General features: G+C 38.8%; 1 protein-coding gene across 4 annotated transcripts in view; it reads left to right on the top strand.

Annotated features, from left to right (window-relative positions):
• Positions 1-20,044, top strand: part of astn1 (astrotactin 1) — a 523,796-nt gene that overhangs the window by 204,856 nt on the left and 298,896 nt on the right. For all 4 annotated transcript variants that reach the window (XM_047368543.1, XM_047368541.1, XM_047368540.1 and 1 more), the window contains 2 exons: positions 3,064-3,138; positions 9,084-9,221. In XM_047368543.1, the coding sequence (XP_047224499.1) occupies positions 3,064-3,138; positions 9,084-9,221 (213 nt within the window). The remainder of the gene's footprint in view (positions 1-3,063; positions 3,139-9,083; positions 9,222-20,044) is intronic.

The raw sequence follows: 20,044 nt of genomic DNA, 5'->3' as shown, positions 1-20,044 counted from the left end.
ATTTTGCCTGTCACTTTGCCGCTGGTAAACCTAAATTTCCCCTCTGTGAGACAATAATGGATATTTCTATTCCTTCTATTCTAGTCTATTCATCCAGGTTTGAAACAATTCTGGTTTCTTCCGGTACATATGTCTGCCAAACTGAAGGGACTGTACCAAAGGTTTTTTTTCACGGATACATGTATTAGTACTCCCCTTAATGCACGTTACCCAGTCTCCTTTCTTGGAAAAATGTAAAAGGCAAATATTACACCTAACAGTAAATGATTTTCAGTGTTTATGGTGGAAAATCTTTGGGTACTAGACTGATCTGAATTATTTTCAGAGTAACTAAAAGGTCCCAAACCTACCACCAACAATGTGTACAATTAATGTCCATGTGCAGCTTTTAATTTTGTAGTTTTATGTTTTAATGGTTTGTAGCATCTGCAGTTCCAGAGTTCTGTTGCACTGGTCTTCTACATGTTTTATTTGAGGAAAATAGATAAATTTAATATTGCTGGGCTTTATCTTTAGGATTTGATAGAGAACATACCCTTTTGCCAGCCTTTGGCTCTTATTAAATCATCATGACAGCCAGCCTCGTCCCAGCACACTAGACATACAATGTGTCAAATATTCCTCATGCTATCATTTCAAGACATTCAAAACAATAATAACAAATGAAATCGTCTTGCTTACTGACCAGATTATTTAAACAAATGCAAAGTTGCTTTGCGTAATCCTCAGTATATGACAATACTGTTTAAGTATTATCCAGACCGATAATATTATGAATATAATAATATATTTTATTTCTTTCAAACTCAGACTCTGTCTACACTAATAGAGATTCGCTCACCTCAGGATGCTAAATGGTTGGAACAACTTCATCTGACATACTCTTACCTACTTTCTGATTAATTCAGCTAAAAATAATTTAACCACTATGGGTGCTTCCAAACTTTGTAAATAACTTGAAATTTTTATCTCCAAATTATTAAACATGAAATAAATAAATCACAAGTTGACAAAATAGCAGATGTGGGCCAGGGTTGTTATGGATGTTTTATGTGTTGGGTGGTTGTCATGCTTTAAGGGTGTTTGGGTTTATGTTTGGTTTCTAGTTATTCCCTTTTCCAGTTTGCATTTTTGATCGTGTTCCTGGCTGTGCTTTAGTTTCTTATTATTGTTTTCTAGTTCATGTTCTGTACGTTATGTTTTCCCAATTACTTTGTATCCTTGAATTTCTGTTTTGCTCCAGCCACGTTTTGTTCTCTCCTGTCTGTTTGCAAATAGTTTCATTTGGTCCACCTGAACAATGTTAATCAATTTTGTTTTTCACCTGTGTCTTGCCGTTCATATACACCCTCATCCTGTTTATTCTTCACAGAAACATTGTCTCTATTCATGTCATGTCCTTCGCTCATGTCAAGCCAGCACCTGCAACCACCTGTTTGCCAGTTTGTTTTCTTTTGATTAAGTCTTTACTTGCACTACGTTGATGTCTAGCCTTCTACATTCTGGGGTCCTCCGCCTTGTCAAACCTGACAGATAACCCTAATGCACACATAGTATACAAAATGATGTAAAATTGAGATGTTTACTAAATTGATGTGACAAGACCTGATGTTCCACAAAATTTGCTAGATTTTGTCCCTTTTAGACACAATTTTAGATACAGCAAAATACATGGCAATATAATACACAGTGTGATTGCAAACTGATGGCCTTCTCACTACCATGGTTGGTGACTCAGAAACCTAACAACAGCAGGTCAGCTTGAACCTCAAAGGACTCTTCAACCATTTCACAAATCACACCTATACATCCAGAAAACATCCAAGGCAAGGCTTGAAATGTTTTATAAAAGGAATAGTTTGTCTCTGTCGCAAATCAACAAGCAAAGCTGTTTTACAGTAATATTGACTTCATTTTTCATTATGATTTATTGAAATCCCACATATTTGAAGAAAGGAAATATCTGAAGAACATACAGTGCACCTTATTTTTCTATGTGGTTTGCCTTCTGCACAAACACAGAACCTATAGGGACCTACAATGAAACACTAAGAGTCACTTAAAAATAAAATCACTTGTGGCTGTAAGCTCCACATGATACCTTTTAAGAAGTGTAATAGACTGAGTAAATTCCCTATTTGGCTTCCTTTTTTTTATATTGTGGATTGCCACTGCGTTTCGGATCAGCAAGAATAAATGTGACAATGGAAAGAATAGAATTTGCTAGTTTTTACACAGCAATGTCTTCCAGTAGGCAGAGCAGGCATTTATTTTATGTTCTGTCTATGGTTTGCTTTTTTGAAAATTTCCTTCAGCTCACCCAACTGTGCATGTCTGCTTCTAATTCCCCTGGTCTCCCTCCTATGTCCCTGTCACTGTGTAACAGAGTGGGCACCCATGGGTGACTTAAATGTTTAATGATCGCAGCCCATGGCATGGAAGCTTCTCCCACTTATTACTGATGTTCTTTTTCTTACAGTGGTGAAGGAGTTTTCTCCGAACGACATCGGGCCCCTGTCACTTCCCTTTCTTGCACTTTCACTTTGCAGACTGTTAAGTCCCAAAGCTGCCACTCCCCATTAATCTCTATCATTCTCCCTCTCTCACTTCTGCCTCTTGGCATCTGTCTCATTTCCACAATGTTTTTCTCACTCTCACTGCTTGTCCCTTTTTATTTTTTCCCCCAGCTTTTGCTGCTTCCATCTATATCTATATCTCCCTCTGTTTCTGTGCGTCTTCCTTCCTCTGTCTCATCTTGTCATCGCCTCTTATCCACTCCCCTGGTAAATAAATATGAGCCAAAGTCACATTTTATGTCTGCTGCAGCAGAACACATTTTCAGTCTGCCTGTTTACACAAAGCATACTGTAATACTGTTATATTATGTTGTGAAGCTTTGGAGGTAGACATAGAAATGTGGCTACAGGGTTTGGAAAGTTTGGATTAGGAGGATAGGTAGCCTATTCTAAAAAATTGTGAACTTTTCCAGCTTTGATTCTAATGATCAGTTTTATTCTCATCTCTCATTGTCTTTGTCTCTGATCTATTTTTCCCTGCTACAAGTCCTTGGCCTTACACCATCTTCCAGCGTGGTTTTGATCTTGTGATGGGCGAACAACCATCTGATCGCATTTTCAGGTAAAATAACTTCACAAAACGTACATCTATCTGGCTACATTACACATTTTGATTGCTGCCATCAATCACGTGGACTACTGGGATACATCTACAGTATGACTGTTTCTCTACTTGTGACTTAAAATGAATATGAGACTGCAATTTAATGCAACCAGTGAATTAAAAAATAGCATTAATTAAAATGGTATACCCGAAAAAAAGGATCACATCTTAAACATTTTTGATGTTTTGCATTACTGTTTTTTATTGTTCTTTCTCCATAAAAGTCAATGTTTTGACCATTTTAGGTTTCAACTGTTGAATCAGGTCTTGCTGTGTGAAATGCATATAACAATACATCCAGTTTACAAGAAGAGACAATAAGTGAAATGGGGTTTCGAGGGTTTCAAGAATTTGAAGCACAATATGAAAACTTTCTTATAATTTCCCTTTTTTAATTTCTGTAGTCTGCATAGAATATACCAGTCCAGGTTTGACTATTCCATAGAGCAATGGAAATGCTTCTTTTCTGTGTTTCCACAAATAGAATAAGAGCTCCTTAAATCCTCCTTAACCCAAGCTAAAATGAATATTTTTAATCGAGAATATTCAGTCCAAGTATTTTATATTAAACAAAAGAGGATCAATTGTAGTCCAGACTAATGAAGAATACTGTGAAATAGCCCTTGAGTTTGCTGCTGACAGGAAACATATGCCAACTTAAGCTCCCTTTGCAGCTAACAGTTGGCTAATTATAGCATTTGTACTTTGCTTACAGATCACTTGACTTTATTACTCTACCGGTTGTTTTATTCAGTCACACAACATATTTGAAAGTTGTGGAGGCTTTTTGATTGCTTTTCCAACTAGTTGTCTTACAAACAGTCTTTGTCAGTTCCTTCTGTTGACACAACAGGGCAATTTAAGAATTCCTACGTTTTAGACATCAAAATAAGAGTTTCAGATAAATACAAAGTGTTAAACTTAAATCACTCACCTTCACATCCATGGCTCATTGTAATAGGTTAATTACTTCACCAGATGAATCACAAGTATAAATCAGCTAAGAAGCAGTTTTACTTCTAATTAAATCTGTCAAACAAAGATATAGAGATTTTTAAGCTTCAAATGGAACCAAACTCCAAATCAAATTATTTTGCAGACAAACTGTATAAACTGGGTCTTAACAGTGGCTATCGCAGCTGAATTTTCCTATTGGTTCAAACGGTACAGCATGTCTATGTCACAGCGCCTGCGTTTGGGTATAAAACCATCTCACTCAGACACATGCATAGAGTTTTATGCTTTATACCTTTGATCATGTACTGTACATTACTTGAGATAATATAAATCTACATGTAAATGGAAACTTTCTCAAAGTTTGTTACTGCATTAAATGTTAGCCCATGTTAGCAATGATGCTGCTAACATCACTTTACCACTGAGAAACTGGACCTATTCTGTCCGCCACTGCCTCTGTAGCGCCAGCTTTGAGTATCCTGAGTCAGTGCCTTGAGCCGCCGGCTCGAACTAATAGACTTTGTTGAAAATTAAAAAAATTTGTCTCGGGGCGGAATTATGCTTTTATATGGGGTTTAGTTTCACTTTAACGCACCAACATATCGGGGGTCCATAATTATAGTTTACACTTACCTTTTCTGTAAAAATATTCTTTAGCGTTTGTGTAAATAATCACTCATTGCATAATTGATAACTGTTCAAAGCTTCATAAAATGGTGTTTGTTTAAGCTACTGGTTTAAGACTGTCAGTGTGCTTTGGTTTTGGCCCTCGGACTAGTCTCCAGTCTCTGTTACCAACTAATCTGCAGGTACACCCAAAAAGGATGACAAAATCTACTGCAATTTCATAGTAAATTCAAGAGCTCCTCATGCTCACATCTCTATAAACCCATTGCAGAAGGATGTGTTGATGCTACATTAAAAGAAAATAAATCTCATGCAAAGTGATTAAAACCAGACAAAATACGTGCAAGTGGTTGTGCGCATGGGTACTCACTAATATACACTCACCGGCCACTTTATTAGGTACACCTTGCTAGTACCAGGGTGGACCCCCTTTTGCCTTCAGAACTGCCTTAATCCTTCGTGGCATAGATTCAACAAGGTACTGGAAACATTCCTCAGAGAGTTTGGTCCATATTGACATGATAGCATCACACAGATGCTGCAAATTGGTCGGCTGCACATCCATGATGCAAATCTCCTGTTCCACCCCATCCTAAAGGTGCTCTATTGGATTGAGATCTGGTAACTGTGGAGGCCATTTGAGTACAATGAACTCATTGTCATGTTCAAGAAACCAGTTTGAGATGATTCGTGCTTTATGACATGGTGCGTTATCCTGCTGGAAGTAACCATCAGAAGATGGATACACAGTGGTCATAAAGGGATGGACATGGTCAGCAACAATACTCAGGTAGGCTGTGGCATTGACACAATGCTCAGTTGGTACTAAGGGGCCCAAAGTGTGCCAAGAAAATATCCCCCACACCATGACACCACCACCACCAGCCTGAACCATTGATACAAGGCAGGATGGATCCATGCCTTCATGTTGTTGACGCCAAATTCTGACCCTACCATCCGAATGTTGCAGCAGAAATCGAGACTCATCAGACCAGGCAACGTTTTTCCAATCTTCTATTGTCCAATTTTGGTGATCCTGTGCGAATTGTAGCCCCAGTTTCCTGTTCTTAGCTGACAGGATTGGTACCCGGTGGGGTCTTCTGCTGCTTTAAGCCCATCCACCTCAAGGTTAGACGTGTTGTGCATTCAGAGATGCTCTTCTGCATGCCTTGGTTGTAACGAGTGGTTATTTGAGTTACTGTTGCCTTTCTATCAGCTCGAACCAGTCTGGCTATTCTCCTCTGACCTCTGGCATCAACAAGGCATTTGTGCCCATAGAACTGCCGCTCACTGGATATTTTCTCTTTTTTTGGACCATTCTCTGTAAACCCTAGAGATGGTAGTGCGTGAAAATCCCAGTAGATCAGCAGTTTCTGAAATACTCATACGAGCCCGTCTGGCACCAAAAACCATGCCACGTTCAAAATCACTTAAATCACCTTTCTTCCCCGTTCTGATGATCAGTTTCAACTGCAGCAGATAATCTTGACCATGTCTACATGCCTAAATGCATTTAGTTGCTGACATGTGATTGGCTGATTAGAAATGTGCGTTAACGAGCAGTTGGACAGGTGTACCTAATAAAGTGGTCGGTGAGTGTATATGAAGATTTAAGGCAGCATCTTTTGTTATTTCCCAAAAAAGAGCTGAAAAGACAAAGCTGAGACATTGACTTTATAAAAATTCTATAGACTTTAGATTGTCCTCTTAACGTTTGTCTGCTTTTCACCCAAGGTAGTTTTTAGTTTGTTTTGATATTTCAAACTAATAGTAATGGGTAATATCAATAGTAAGCCCCCCACTATTTCAGTTTTACCCATTATGTAACATTGGTGATCTCATATTTGTGGTAAACTTGTGCTTTTCCCATCTTGCTTGTTTATTGTAGTGTCACCTATGTCAAAGTGTGTTGATTTAGCTGGGGCTATCCTCATGAAATATGTGCCATTACTTGGCTAGGTTAAATATTAAAAACAAAAAAAATCATCTTATTATGAAGTTTGCCAATTTTCATTTTCCTGCTCATTGTCTGATTGCCTGACCAGTAATCAGTTGCCACAGACGCTATAGCTATAGATTTGCATATTTGTTGGTCACAGCAATACTTAAGGATGTATTCATCGTGACAACTGAAAATAACAAATCCCAACTAACTCTGTCTTACTTGCCAAGCTTTACAACTAAAGTGGACAACAGTGCCTATGTTCAGAGATCATTGAGCAAGAGGCAGGGTACACCCTTGACAGATCACCAGACCGGAGAAAAAAAAAAAAAAAAGAAGAAATTGGTGGTATACCACAGTTTTACAAAGTAAAAAAAAACAATGATGACTGTGCTAACACTGTTCATTTTACATTGATTTTTGGGTTTGTTGTCTATACAGTGGGTGTGCTTGTGTATTTATCACATTAATCCTCCATGGCAGGGCAGCAATAAAAACAAGATAATCTTCTGTTTTCTTTGTTACACTACTTGCACTACAGGAGAGGGCTACCTTTTCCAGCTCATTTAGACCACTCTGTTAGCACTGTTTGTTAGGAACGGATGGAAAAGGAAAGCCTAGAGCTTAATAAAAGACTTTGAAAGATTGCCTGCCCCTGTTGGGATGTTCTCGAAAGTTGGCCAATTACTACAAGGCTGAACGTTTTAACATTTTGTCCTCAGCGTGTTCTTAACCACCTATCCATCCCAATTTAACCAATTTTAGTCTCTACCTATTTTAATCCAAAAATCCAGGACTTTACCTTTACTTGAAGCAAGGTTTTGATGAGCTGTGCATCCATAATTTTGTTTGCTTAAGCAGATCTTATCATTTAACAAAATTATTATTACAGAGAGTAAAATGAAGCAGAACAAACCATGAAGGAAAGATGAGAGTAGGCCTTCAAACACACAACACTTGCCTTCCACTCAGTAATAACCACAGGGAGTTCCTCTAAGCATTGCAAACATGTTTTCCTCCCAACAACTGTTTCCTCATGAGGACCCTTAGTGTTTATTCACCTCCAGTTTCTGTTAGAGCGAAGCAAATAAGTTGTATAGCAGCACACAAGTCCCTAGTTGTCCATTATAACAGGGCTCGTTAAGTGCCAGCTAACTTATCTTGTGGTCACCCTTGTACGTCATTCTGCATCACAGGGAATCTCAGCACCACTGCCGAACATGGTCCCATAGGAGCAGGTAAAATAGGATGTTGCAACTGCTTCCCTACAAATAATATGAAAATAATACTTAAAAAAAAAGTTTCAACAATAAGTTAAAATTAAGTCTTATTTTATTTGGAAAATAGCTTCACTTTCATCAATTTCAAATTGTAATTTTATAACAAGATGATTCATTCATTTAATTGAATGTTCGGTTAGTGTGGTGGTTTCATCACTCTGGTCTTGCAATGAGTGGTAGTGAACACAATCTTCTGATTTCACTGCCCTTTTCATATGCTAAGCATGCATTTATTAAATGCAAATTCACCAATTGAAAATTTAGAAAGTGGTTAGTTGGCATAACAATGCTTAAAAAACCTTTTCTTAAAAAAAAAACATTGTCTTTTGTAATACAAGTAAGCATGGATTATTAATCAGGGCTAATAAATAATTTCATGTTATTCACCATGCACTGTTTATCTTAAAGTTTTAAATATTGCAGTTAATTTCAATTTACAGTCTGATAATGTCAATTGTTCTGCAACACAAAAATGCTTTAAAAGCTTTGTTCCAGGCATCTGTTGGTCACAGATTCATTGTTGTTTGCTGTCTCAGGGGAAACTCTTAGTGGCCCGTTTTATCATGGTTTTACATTGAGTAAGCATTGCATCCATAAACACTGTTTGCTCTGTTGTTGTTTATGCAAAAATTTGAAATTGATGCAAGATATCCCTATGTAGGTCAAACATTTTTAATGCGTCTGAGTGATGGAGTCTTCGTCATTGCTTTTCTAAAGTAGTTCTAATGTAGTTGCCTTACAGTCTTTGTGAGTCCACTCTGTCAACACAACAGGGCAACTTAGAAAACTCCTTCCAGTTAGATGTCCCATTGCACCCTAAAAGCATGCCCATTAGCTTACAGTTTGTTCTGTTCTTGATCAATAGTCTCTACACCCTTTATGTGATGCTTGTGTTTTAAAAGTTGAATTGTTGGTTATTAAAAAGAGATCCCCAACTTATCTGTTCGACTTAGAGTTTCCCCAACACAATATTATCTTCAAAATGTATAAACTCATGTTGCTTCTACCACAAGTAACTCTACCTTTTACTTTACCTTGGTGTTGTTGTTTCCTCACATGAAAAGCCCACCTCTGTGACTGCTATTGTCTTCTTGCAGATTTACATACACCCTTGGGGAAGGAATGTGGCTTCCTCTGAGCAAAAGCTTTGTCATCCCTCCTGCTGAGCTCGCCATCAACCCATCAGCTAAATGCAAGACAGACATGACAGTAATGGAGGATGCAGTAGATGTAAGGTGAGAGACATTTAAAGATGCCACTTTTCCTAAGTATAGCTTTTGGATTGGTGACAAAAGAAGCTTCAACAAGAGGAACAAGTGCTTCATTCGGCATCAGGATCTTATAACGAAATACCCTCAACAAAATCTTTGTTTACATCATTACGTTCAAGTGTAGCAAAGACATTTGCCTGATTTAAATGATGTTATGAATTATCATCGTTTTATGTCATGATGCAAAATGTAAATGTCGACGGACAGCAATCCTTTTCAGGAGACTTATACTGCTTGGTGTTCTAATTTCATCTGCACTTGTTTTTTTTATTAACTATTGTTTCTGTGAGTTTTAATCATCGCTGTGTTGTTGATGAAGAGGTCTTAGTGATCACGATTCACAGGGTAATAAACAGGTTCAAAAACAAAATCAATTATGGAGTAGCAGCAGGAAAAAAGGAAATGAAACAGAACTGGCTGATGATTTGAAGCCAGAAGCAGTGTTTTGATTGTTAAATTGTTCATAACTCCGAAGACGATCCGCTCTGCATCCATTGACTGTGTCTGTGTCTAGACTGCAAAGAGAGCAGTAACTGGGCCAAACAAAGCTGCTATGTTAAATTGGACCCAGGTGACATCCAGGAAGCAACAGAATTATTTAGCCACTTTGCTTTTCTATCAGTGGTTGGTTAACTTGTTCCATCTTCATATCAGGACAGAAATGTAACCAAAAATCTTAATCAGGTGCTATTAATTCAAGCATGAGTCAATAACACTTTCTATGTTTTTGCAAACATTTTTGCTCCTCTCCACTTCTGTGCTGGACCTTAGAGGTAATTCTAACATCATTGTAGTGTTGGGAGGAAACAGCAAAATGTAGACAAATTTTGAAGAAGATCTAGTACATTTTTGTCCCAGTTTACAGTGTAAGACAAAGGGTTGAAGTCACAATGCTTGTTGTAAATATTAACTATATTTATCATGTTCAACCTAAGTTTCATAAGAAAATTTGCAACTTGTTCTATGATGTTTATGTCCTGTGGACAATTGACACAGAGTGTGTACACTAACAGAGCGAAGACAGACTAAGTTTGGAAATATGCAGCACATCTGCAACTACATACTTTTTAAAACCTCTAAAAGGCATAATTTTAGCTGGATATTAGACCACTCTTGGCAGAATCTGTACAGGTAATTTTAATAATCTGATCCATCTCCCTGACCCAGTTTTTATACATTGTTGACAAAGTTTTAGCAGGCTTGAGTTTAGAGTCTTGGCAAGCCATTGCAGAAGCTTAATATTAGCCTCCTTTATCCATCTTCAAACAGGTTTTAATCTAATCTTTGGATCATTGTTCCATTGAAACGGCCAATGTCCAAGCTTCAACAATCTGACTGTCACCTCCAGATGAAAGAAAAGGTTTTAAAGTTGTTTAGGAACAACCCAAGAACCACCAATGCTAAACCCTATCATAAGAGGGAGATACTGGAACACGAGTTTTGCCATCAACAGTGAAGAAAGTTTTACATTGTCATGGTAAGAGAGGGTGAGGCCCAGGAAAGAAAACCTCTAGATCAAAACCAAAGCTTTCAAGCTTGGCTTAAATTGGAGTCGTTCAACATGGACAAGTCCTTCTTAAGAAAAGGTTGATGGTCAGATGAGACAAAGATTGTGCTTCAGTGAGAAGAAAATGTTTTTGAGTTGTAAATGTTATGCCCTCTAAATAAAAAACCCAGAACAGCAATTCTAAAGAATGTTGGTGGTAGCATCGTGGAGTGGACTCACTTGAAATTATACTGGTGTTTTGAATAAATTGTTGGGGTAATAAAAAAGAGGGCTACCTCCACATTATTTGGCTTCACTCCAAATAAAAAACTAGATGGATGAAACCTGGACACTTGTTGTTGAAACAGGACAATGAACCGAAGCACACATCAAAATAAAAAAGCAGGCCACACTTAAGGACTAAGACATTAACAGAAAACCAACCTAATTAAATAAGCTCTGCCATTTCCGATAAGAACAGTGGTAAAATATTCTACCAGAATTATGTGAGGTACTTGTTGATGGCTACAGAAAATGTGTACATTTTGACTTGCTAAAGAAAGTTAGTTGGGGGTAAAAAACAAAAACAAAAAAAGAAATATATATATATATATATATATATATATATATATATATATATATAAATGAATGAACCAAATTAAACGTTAAAGTGTCCCAAACTAAAATTGTATTTCTAATTGTATTTAACTCATTGTCGGATACACACCTTCCCAGCAAAAATCTTAACTCAGATCCTGTTTACTTGTTTTGCTGTAAATTTATTATGAACTGGAGAAGAATTAATGTTTGGTTTATGAGTTTTGCTACTTGTTTATTTAAAAAGAAAGTGCAAAAGGACAATAACAGGTTATTAGCCTGAAGCATTATTGGACACTGAAATAGTAAGTTGTGACTTCCATGTCTGACAGTATTGTGCTCCTAATAAAATTCTTGTATAACAGGATTGTGTTGTAGACATTTTTCTATATGTGGTTAATGGAAGGAATGATCTTTCACTGTTTGCTGGAAAATAAAGAAAAACATTAACAAATATTTGCAGATACATAATAGGAAAGATTCTGCACTTTCTAAGTTCAACAATAGTTTTTTTTCATACTGATAATGAAAATGAATATGTGAAGATCTCCTTTAGCACTGACTTTTGAATGATTAAAAAACGAAACATAGATTTTTTTTTTTTTTTTTTTTTTACCGTGTCCTGTCCGGCAGAATATCGCTCAGAATTGTTGTCTGAGTGCCAAGAAATTGCCCAACAGATTTACTTTCACAAGCAGAGCATCACAGCTAACGCTTTAAAGCTCTGCTTGATATTTATAAAAGAAACTTTGTTATAAACGTCTTTGGGAATATTTCAATTGTTACGGACATGGAGACTGAAATGAAAAGGAAAAAAGAAGCTCAAAAAAGAGAGAGATGGGGAAAAAGGGGAGAAAAGGAGGAAAGAGTGGAGGAGAGAAAGAAGGATAAAGAGAATACAATATTACACCAAGCTTGCTTGTACACCTGCAGCTGTTTTTTTTTTAACAAAATAGTACACGGTAATTCTGAATGTAAAATGTAGTTAGTGAGAGGTGCAGCCCAAAATAGAACGTCTGTGTATCTGTCAACACCTGAAGCTCAACACCTGTGAGTATGGGTGTGGACGCGCTCCTGTATACAAGGTTTCTCCACAAAAATATGCAATAGCGAGTGTGAGGACCCACAGGCCTGCCCCATGGTCCCTGGACGGACACTGAGGAGATCCGAGCCACAGACATCTAAAGGCCCCCCAAAGCACAGGAACCCCAGGAGAACCACCGCCGGGACTACCGCAACCCCCCCAGAGAAGAGCATTGGAGAGCCCCAGGGGAACCACCCAGCAGCGACAGTGCAAAAGCCCCAGGGAGCTGCAGCGACGAGTCCACAGGCCCCGCTAGCAGCCGTTGTTGTGGAATTTTCTTATCCAAGTGGGTAGAAGTTGACTCATAACAAGAGAAAATCCGGAATTTCCATCACACCGTCCACGCCCGAGCAGATCCAGCCATGGACCCAGAGGCCCAAGACCCCGGGACACACCACCCCCCAAGCAGAGGCCCGACAGAGCCCAGGGGGCCAGGCCCCGGCAAGCAGCCACCGGGAGTGAGCCAGCCCACACCAAAGCACCCGGCCGTGGACACCGAGAACCACAAGTACACCAGCGGGCAGAGACTCCAACCACCGGCAGGCAGTGTGACGGGGAGGAAGCTGATCCAGTAGAGGGAGCAGTTCAAGACCCAACCTGTCGCAAAAAAAAAAAAAAAAAAAACAGGCACACAGTCACATTCACCCACTCCCACCCTCATGCATACACATAAAATCACTCACACCCAACATAAGGATAAACAACAATGGACGTCATACACTCACTCACACTCCCCATGCATACTCTATACTCCCAGGTCCAGGCGCCGGTGCCCCCTCGGGGCAACCAGCCCCCGGACCCAGGAGGTGGTCCCCTTCCCTCCTGGGGCAGAGGCAGGCAGACAGCGACTGTACTGCCCAGACAGCTCCCGCCCCCCTGCCCCGAACCCAGTCCCCAACAACCCCCATCCACCTCCGGAGAGGGGGCTATGTACAAAAGAGGGGTCCACATGGCCCAAAGCAACCCGCCAACCGGAGCCACCCCAGGACGGAGCAGTCCTGACCCCCCAACGAGCTCCGATCCCAGTCTCCCACCCCCAGTGAACCCCAACAAGAACCTCCCCACAGGGCCACCCTCAACAAGGACACCGATATTGAACACATCCCCCCGAACCCAAACGCCACAAATTTCCGTGGCCGAGAAGCCGATGGTGGGATGTCAGGGTTGTTCCAGATGGGTGTACGTCTGCATGGGATTAGTGAAGACCCTGTCATTTTTAGATATTCCCACCATGCTGTCAGAGAGGTGCTGACGTTGAGGCTTTTGAAGCATACATGCCGTTTTATATTTGAGCTAATAAATGGTAGATCGGAAATCTTTATATTATTGCATAATGTCTGTTCTACGTCTAGCCAGGGTTCATCTAGAGGACAGTATTTAAACCATTTTGAGATGTAATGTAGCCTGTTAGCTAAGAAGTAAAGATTAAAGTTAGGCAGATCTAGTCCTCCTTTATCTGTGGTCTTTTGTAGTGTTTTTAGGCTAATACGTAGGGGCTTATCTTTCCAGAAAAATTTAGTGATGGAGGAGTCCAGAGATCTAAACCAGTCAGATGACGGTTTATTCGGAATCATTGAGAATAAGTAATTGATTTTTGGCAAGACCATCATTTTTATTGAAGCAACCCTGCCCATGAGTGATATGGGTAGAGATTTCCATCTAGCGAGATCATCTTCCACTTTTTTTAAGAGCGGGATGTGGTTTAGTTATGTTAAATCTGCCAATCTAGGAGACACATTAATGCCCAAATATGTAATATTCCCTGATTGTAGTTGTATATTAGGACAATTGTTGAAAGAACAATTAATAGGAAGAACTGTCGATTTTAACCAATTTATAGAATAGTCTGAAATTCTTGAGGAAGAATTTATCAATCCAATCACCTGAGCGACAGAGGTTTGCGAATCCTGGAGAAGGAGTAATACATCATCTGCATAAAGACATATTTTATGTTCAATATTCCTGCATTTTATGCCTTTAATATCTTTAGTTTGTCTGATTGCTGCTGCTAGTGGTTCAATAAAAATACCAAATAATGAGGGCGAAAGTGGGCATCCCTGCCTGGTGCCCCTCTGAGGACAGAAGCGGGAAGATGTTTGGTTATTTGTTCTGATACATGCCGCTGGGGAACTGTATAATATTTTTATCCGGTTTATGAAAGAGCTTCCAAAACCAAATTTAGTCAAGGTTGCAAACAAGAATTTCCAGGTAACTCTATCAAATGCTTTTTCTGCATCTAGAGATAATATATTGGTCTCAATATTTTTACTGTAGGAATAATCTATTAAATTAAGTAATCTGTGTGAATTAGTGGATGAATGCCTACCTTTAATAAATCCAGTTTGGTCAGGATGTATTATGAGAGGAGTAACCTTTTCTAGTCTTTTTGCGAGGGCTTTACAGATTATATTGAGATCGACGTTAATAATGGATACATAGATCTAATGATACGTCTACTGTTTGCATATTTACGAAAACCATAATCTACATCTATTGTCCACTTTTATACAGTGGAGATAACAAGTATTTGATACAGTGCCGATTTTGCAGGTTTTCCCACTTGCAGAGCATGTAGACGTCTTTAATTTTTATCATGGGTACTTCTTAACTATGAGTGACGGAATCTAACACAAAAATCCAGAAAATCACATTGTGTGATTTTTAGTGTTTAATTTGCATTTTATTGCATGACATAAGTATATGAAACATCAGAAAGAAAAAAAAACATAATATTTGGTACTGAAACCTTCGTTTGCAATTACAGATATCACTCGTTTCCTGCAGTACGTACAGTACAGTACTACTCACTGTAGGGAAGGTGATCATGGGGTTATACTTATCCTTCTTCTTCCTCTAAACACGGCGAGTGGAGTTTAGATCCAGGTTTGTCGGCTGAACATGTTTGATATGAATATCCTGTTTCACCACATCCCAAAGCTGCCATAATTCATTAAAGGTTGGTGACTGTGAAAGCCAATGGTGTGCAGTGAACTCTACCAGTTTGAGATGATTTGAGCTTTGTGACAAGGTACATTACTCTGCTGGAAATAGCCATCACTTTTCGCTCTGTGGTTATTTAATTTCTCCCTGTCATTTTTGGGTGGTTCTATCTGTATTCTTCTATGAAATAATCTGATAAGAATCTGATTTTGTAAAAATTACAGAGTTTGGTTTCATGGCTAAATTGGACCAGCCTGGTAGCCAGTCTTCATGGATTGCACATTGCATTAGTAAGAGCAGAGTGTGAAGGTTCAATTAGCAGGGTAAGAGCACAGTTTTGCTCAAAATATTGAAATGCACACATTATGGGTGACATACCAGAGTTCAAAAGAGGACAAATTGTTGGTGCACGTCTTGCTGGTGCATCTGTGACCAAGACAGCAAGTCTTTGTGATGCATCAAGAGCCACGGTATCCAGGGTAATGTCAGCATACCACCAAGAAGGACGAACCACATCCAACAGGATTAACTGTGGACGCAAGAGGAAGCTGTCTGAAAGGGATGTTCGGGTTTGTATCCAAAAAACATAAAACCACGGCTGGCCCTCATCACGGCAGAATTAAATGTGCACCTCAACTCTCCTGTTTCCACCAGAACTGTCTGTCGGGAGCTCCACGGGGTCAATATACACGGCCGGGCTGCTATAGCCAAACCTTTGGTCACTCATGCCAATGCCAAGTGTCAGTTGCAATGGTGCAAGGAGCGCAAATCTTGGGCTGTGGACAATGTGAAACATGTATTGTTCTCTGATGAGTCCACCTTTACTGTTTTCCCCACATCCAGGAGAGTTACGGTGTGGAGAAGACCTAAAGAAGCATACCACCCAGACTGTTGCATGCCCAGAGTGATGGTTTGGGCTGCCATATCATGGCATTCCCTTGGCCCAATACTTGGGCTAGATGGGCGCGTCACTGCCATGGACTACCGAACCATTCTTGAGGACCACGTGCATCCAATGGTTCAAACATTGTATCCTGAAGGTGGTGCCGTGTATCAGGATGACAATGCACCAATACACACAGCAAGACTGGTGAAAGATTGGTTTGATGAACATGAAAGTGAAGTTGAACATCTCCCATGGCCTGCACAGTCACTAGATATAAATATTATTGAGCCACTTTGGGGTGTTTTGGAGGAGCGAGTCAGGAAACGTTTTCCTCCACCAGTATCACGTAGTGACCTGGCCACTATCCTGCAAGAAGAATGGCTTAAAATCCCTCTGACCACTGTGCAGGACTTGTATATGTCATTCCCAAACTTTTTCTTGGATATAAGACGTTTTCTGATTTAAACAGTGAATGTTTTGACTGGCAGGTAGTGGATGGTACATTTAAAGCTAACTTATAATGCTATATTCTCGTAGATATTTCAAAATCTACAAGAATATAGAATGTAGATATTTCAATAGTGAGCTGGACTGTTGCCATGCAAATTAAAAGAGAAAAATATGAACTGTCTTTCATTTTTAACTGAGTAGTTACATTATGAACTGCTCCATTAAAAAAGAAAAGCTGACCTTTACTGGGGAAAAGGGCATAGCTTTATTTGAATAAATATTTCACTCACAGAGTCTAAATACTTTTCAGACACAATGATTTCCCTTTTTATATTCTTGGAGTCACAGGACCTGTCTCATTAAGCTGAATTCAGTGACTTTGTGGCCATTTATAAAGTCGTGGCTCTAAGTGCTACACTGTGAAACATATACAAGAAAAGGCTTCATTATACAGAGAGAATATATGTCATTTTGTTGACATGGGGGACCCCGGTTTGAATCCTCATTGTCAGGAAGGGCATCTAGCGCAAGATGTGTGCAAGTTGTACTTGCTTGTACTACCCTGGATAAAAAAGTAGCTAGAAGAAATCCTCCTCCTGCATAGAGAGAGAATACATATTTGGGCTTGTTGATGTTGACATCATTAGCTTGATGAAAATGATTTCTGAGAGCGATGTGCCTTGACACTTCATCTACAGTGTCCAGCAGTGTGTGTGTGATACTATTTCAAACTGATGTCCAATCCACAGATGGTTAACAGTATTTCAAAATTCAAGATAGAAATGAAGACATTTATATGTTTAGTTTGTGACACTCAGGAGTCAAACGTATCATAGTGATGTAAGGAGAGGGACATCCATGACAGCTATGGGGAATAAGAATAGAGCTGCTTCTACTTTTTTCTCCCCCAAGTCCTACTCCAGCACATGTCCTGTTTGGGGGAATTATTTTTGCATTTTAATCAGGCCTGTCAGATTTAACAATTGATTTTGTAATCACAATTAGTTTTAGATTATTGTGGTCATGTTATATGTCATGCAATCATCATCCTTGATTCACTTACCACATACCCTTTAAACTCTTGTCAATATTCTATATTAGCAATGCATCTTAAAGTTGCAGAACACTGGCTCTAAGGACTAAAATTTAAACACTCTGAGCTAGAAAAAATAGATCTTTACTTTAACTCAGATCAATAGAACACTAACTTTTTAAACCAAACATTTTCCATAACAGAGAAGGTTTGCAGTGCACCATTCTGCTTTTCTTGTTCTCTCACAGCCGGAATGAACCATAGACATGTCAAACCATGTTGTACAGTTTCCATACAGTTTCAGTAGTTGCTTAAACCTATATTCATCCTCTGGCTTTATGTTTAACAGCTTATTGATCCTCAAAATGGGTAACTTTGAGTATTTTTCCCTCATTAACAGTGTCCACATTAAGGTGTTTGTCAGCTTAAGTTGGTGCTGCTTTAGTATAGTGCATTTGCTGATCAAAAAAAGATCAGCTGTTTTAGTTTCTGAGTAGATGGTCATCGGTCAGGGCCGGTCATGCTGAAAATCAAGAGAAGGCCCCTGCAAACTGGTGACCAACATATGGCTGCTGGGGCTAAGCTGAACCCAGTTCAAAAAAATAACAGGAAGCCCTTGCTACATATGCCCACTTCTGGGCAGGCGAGGGTCAACCCACATTCTGTTTCCTGCAGTCATAATGTGGCTCACATGATAAAAATTAAGGGAAAACATTTGCAATTAAATCACTTCTTTAAAGTAAAACAAAGAGATTTATGTGGTTAATAAGTGATTGTGCCATTATAACAACTGAGCTGCTAAAGAGATTTGCCACTGCCTGCAGCAGTGGGTCCACCAACAAATTGGACCTTATTGATTAAGAATAGGATGTCATCAAAGTTCATGTACATGTCAATTAGATATAGACTTTTTTTTTAGCCTTTATATCATCAATACGCTGTTTTTCTTAGGTATAAATATGACCAAAACACAGATCATCTAAAAATTTCAAGCAGTGCAACCCAGCATCGCTTTACTCCTGGTGCTCTGTCAGCAGTCTCTGTCTAAACCAGACTTAATAGTAAGGAGGTGCTGAAACCTGAAAACAATTTCCTGCAGTGATGTCTCTTTGAAACTCACAATACAGCCTTCCAGTTTTCTTTCTTTTTGTGGTCCAGTACTTCCAGATCTGACTGAGACCTATAAATTCCAGTAACAGACAGGGAAAGGCATGGTTCAAAGGTCTGACGTAAATCAAGAACATTTCATCTTTAACCTTTGTAGGCTTATCATTTATATAAATTTCTCCCTTGTTGTTATGGTTACTTATTATTATTAATTTATCATTTATACCTGTCTTTACTGTGGGGCAAGAGATTATGGAGTCTGCAGACACAAAACACTTCAAGGCTGCTGAGGTAGGTGTATCAATATCTGTCAATTAAAATTTAGTTTATTGTGCTCACTTTTATGTTGCAGACTCTCTGTCACTATATTCTTTACATATTTGTTCTATTTGATTTTTTTGTGGCAGTGTCTTATAATAAACACATGATTTACAGTTCAACTAAATTCAGAAAGTAAGGCGACTTAATTAGAATACAAATATGCACTTTTATCATATGTTATCCCACCTACAAATCATTTCAATGCCTAAACATCCCTTGTCTGAATATTTCTGTTGTCTAAACATTCAGTTGGGAAATGGCAATGAGGATCTACTTTGTTTACAGACTTTCATCTGATTTTGACGTTTTTTTTATTTTTTTACAAGACGCTGTGTAAATAGCTCATCTCCTTCTGATCTGTGATCTAATGAATGCTCTCCTCAGCTATCCCCCAGGGGCCTCACAGAAACACTGTTAACACCTTGAAACATGCTGATTTACTCTGCTTCTGAGCTGCGTTCCCATGTGTTTGATTGTCATTTGTAACTTTGCTGCTTCCTGGCAGAGAGATAAATGGCAACAAATGCTGATCTTTTTTCCGTTGATTAGCTGGTGCCATGGAAGTTCATGTGATTTGGGAAAAGAAAAAAAAAACAGCTAGTGTGATTCTTAACACTTTGTTGTATTGTCTTGAGACACTTTTCAAGTACAACATTTATAAAACAATTTTACTATCTTCCAGTAACAGAATATCAGTCATCTAAAAACTATTTCATATCAGCTGTGAGTCAAGTGCAAAAAATAAAATAACGACTATTATATGGGGCAGAACTGTTTTTTCACTATTTCACTATTTTCATTTTTAATTTATAAAATATTGTTTTATTAATTATACTGTATGGCTCATTTATACAGTGGGGGAAATACAATACCATGAACATGA

Source organism: Girardinichthys multiradiatus, chromosome 6 (assembly GCF_021462225.1).
Source record: "Girardinichthys multiradiatus isolate DD_20200921_A chromosome 6, DD_fGirMul_XY1, whole genome shotgun sequence".
Taxonomy (NCBI): Eukaryota; Metazoa; Chordata; class Actinopteri; order Cyprinodontiformes; family Goodeidae; genus Girardinichthys; species Girardinichthys multiradiatus.
Note: the sequence above shows the minus strand (reverse complement) of the source record. Positions and strands in the feature narration are given on the sequence as shown.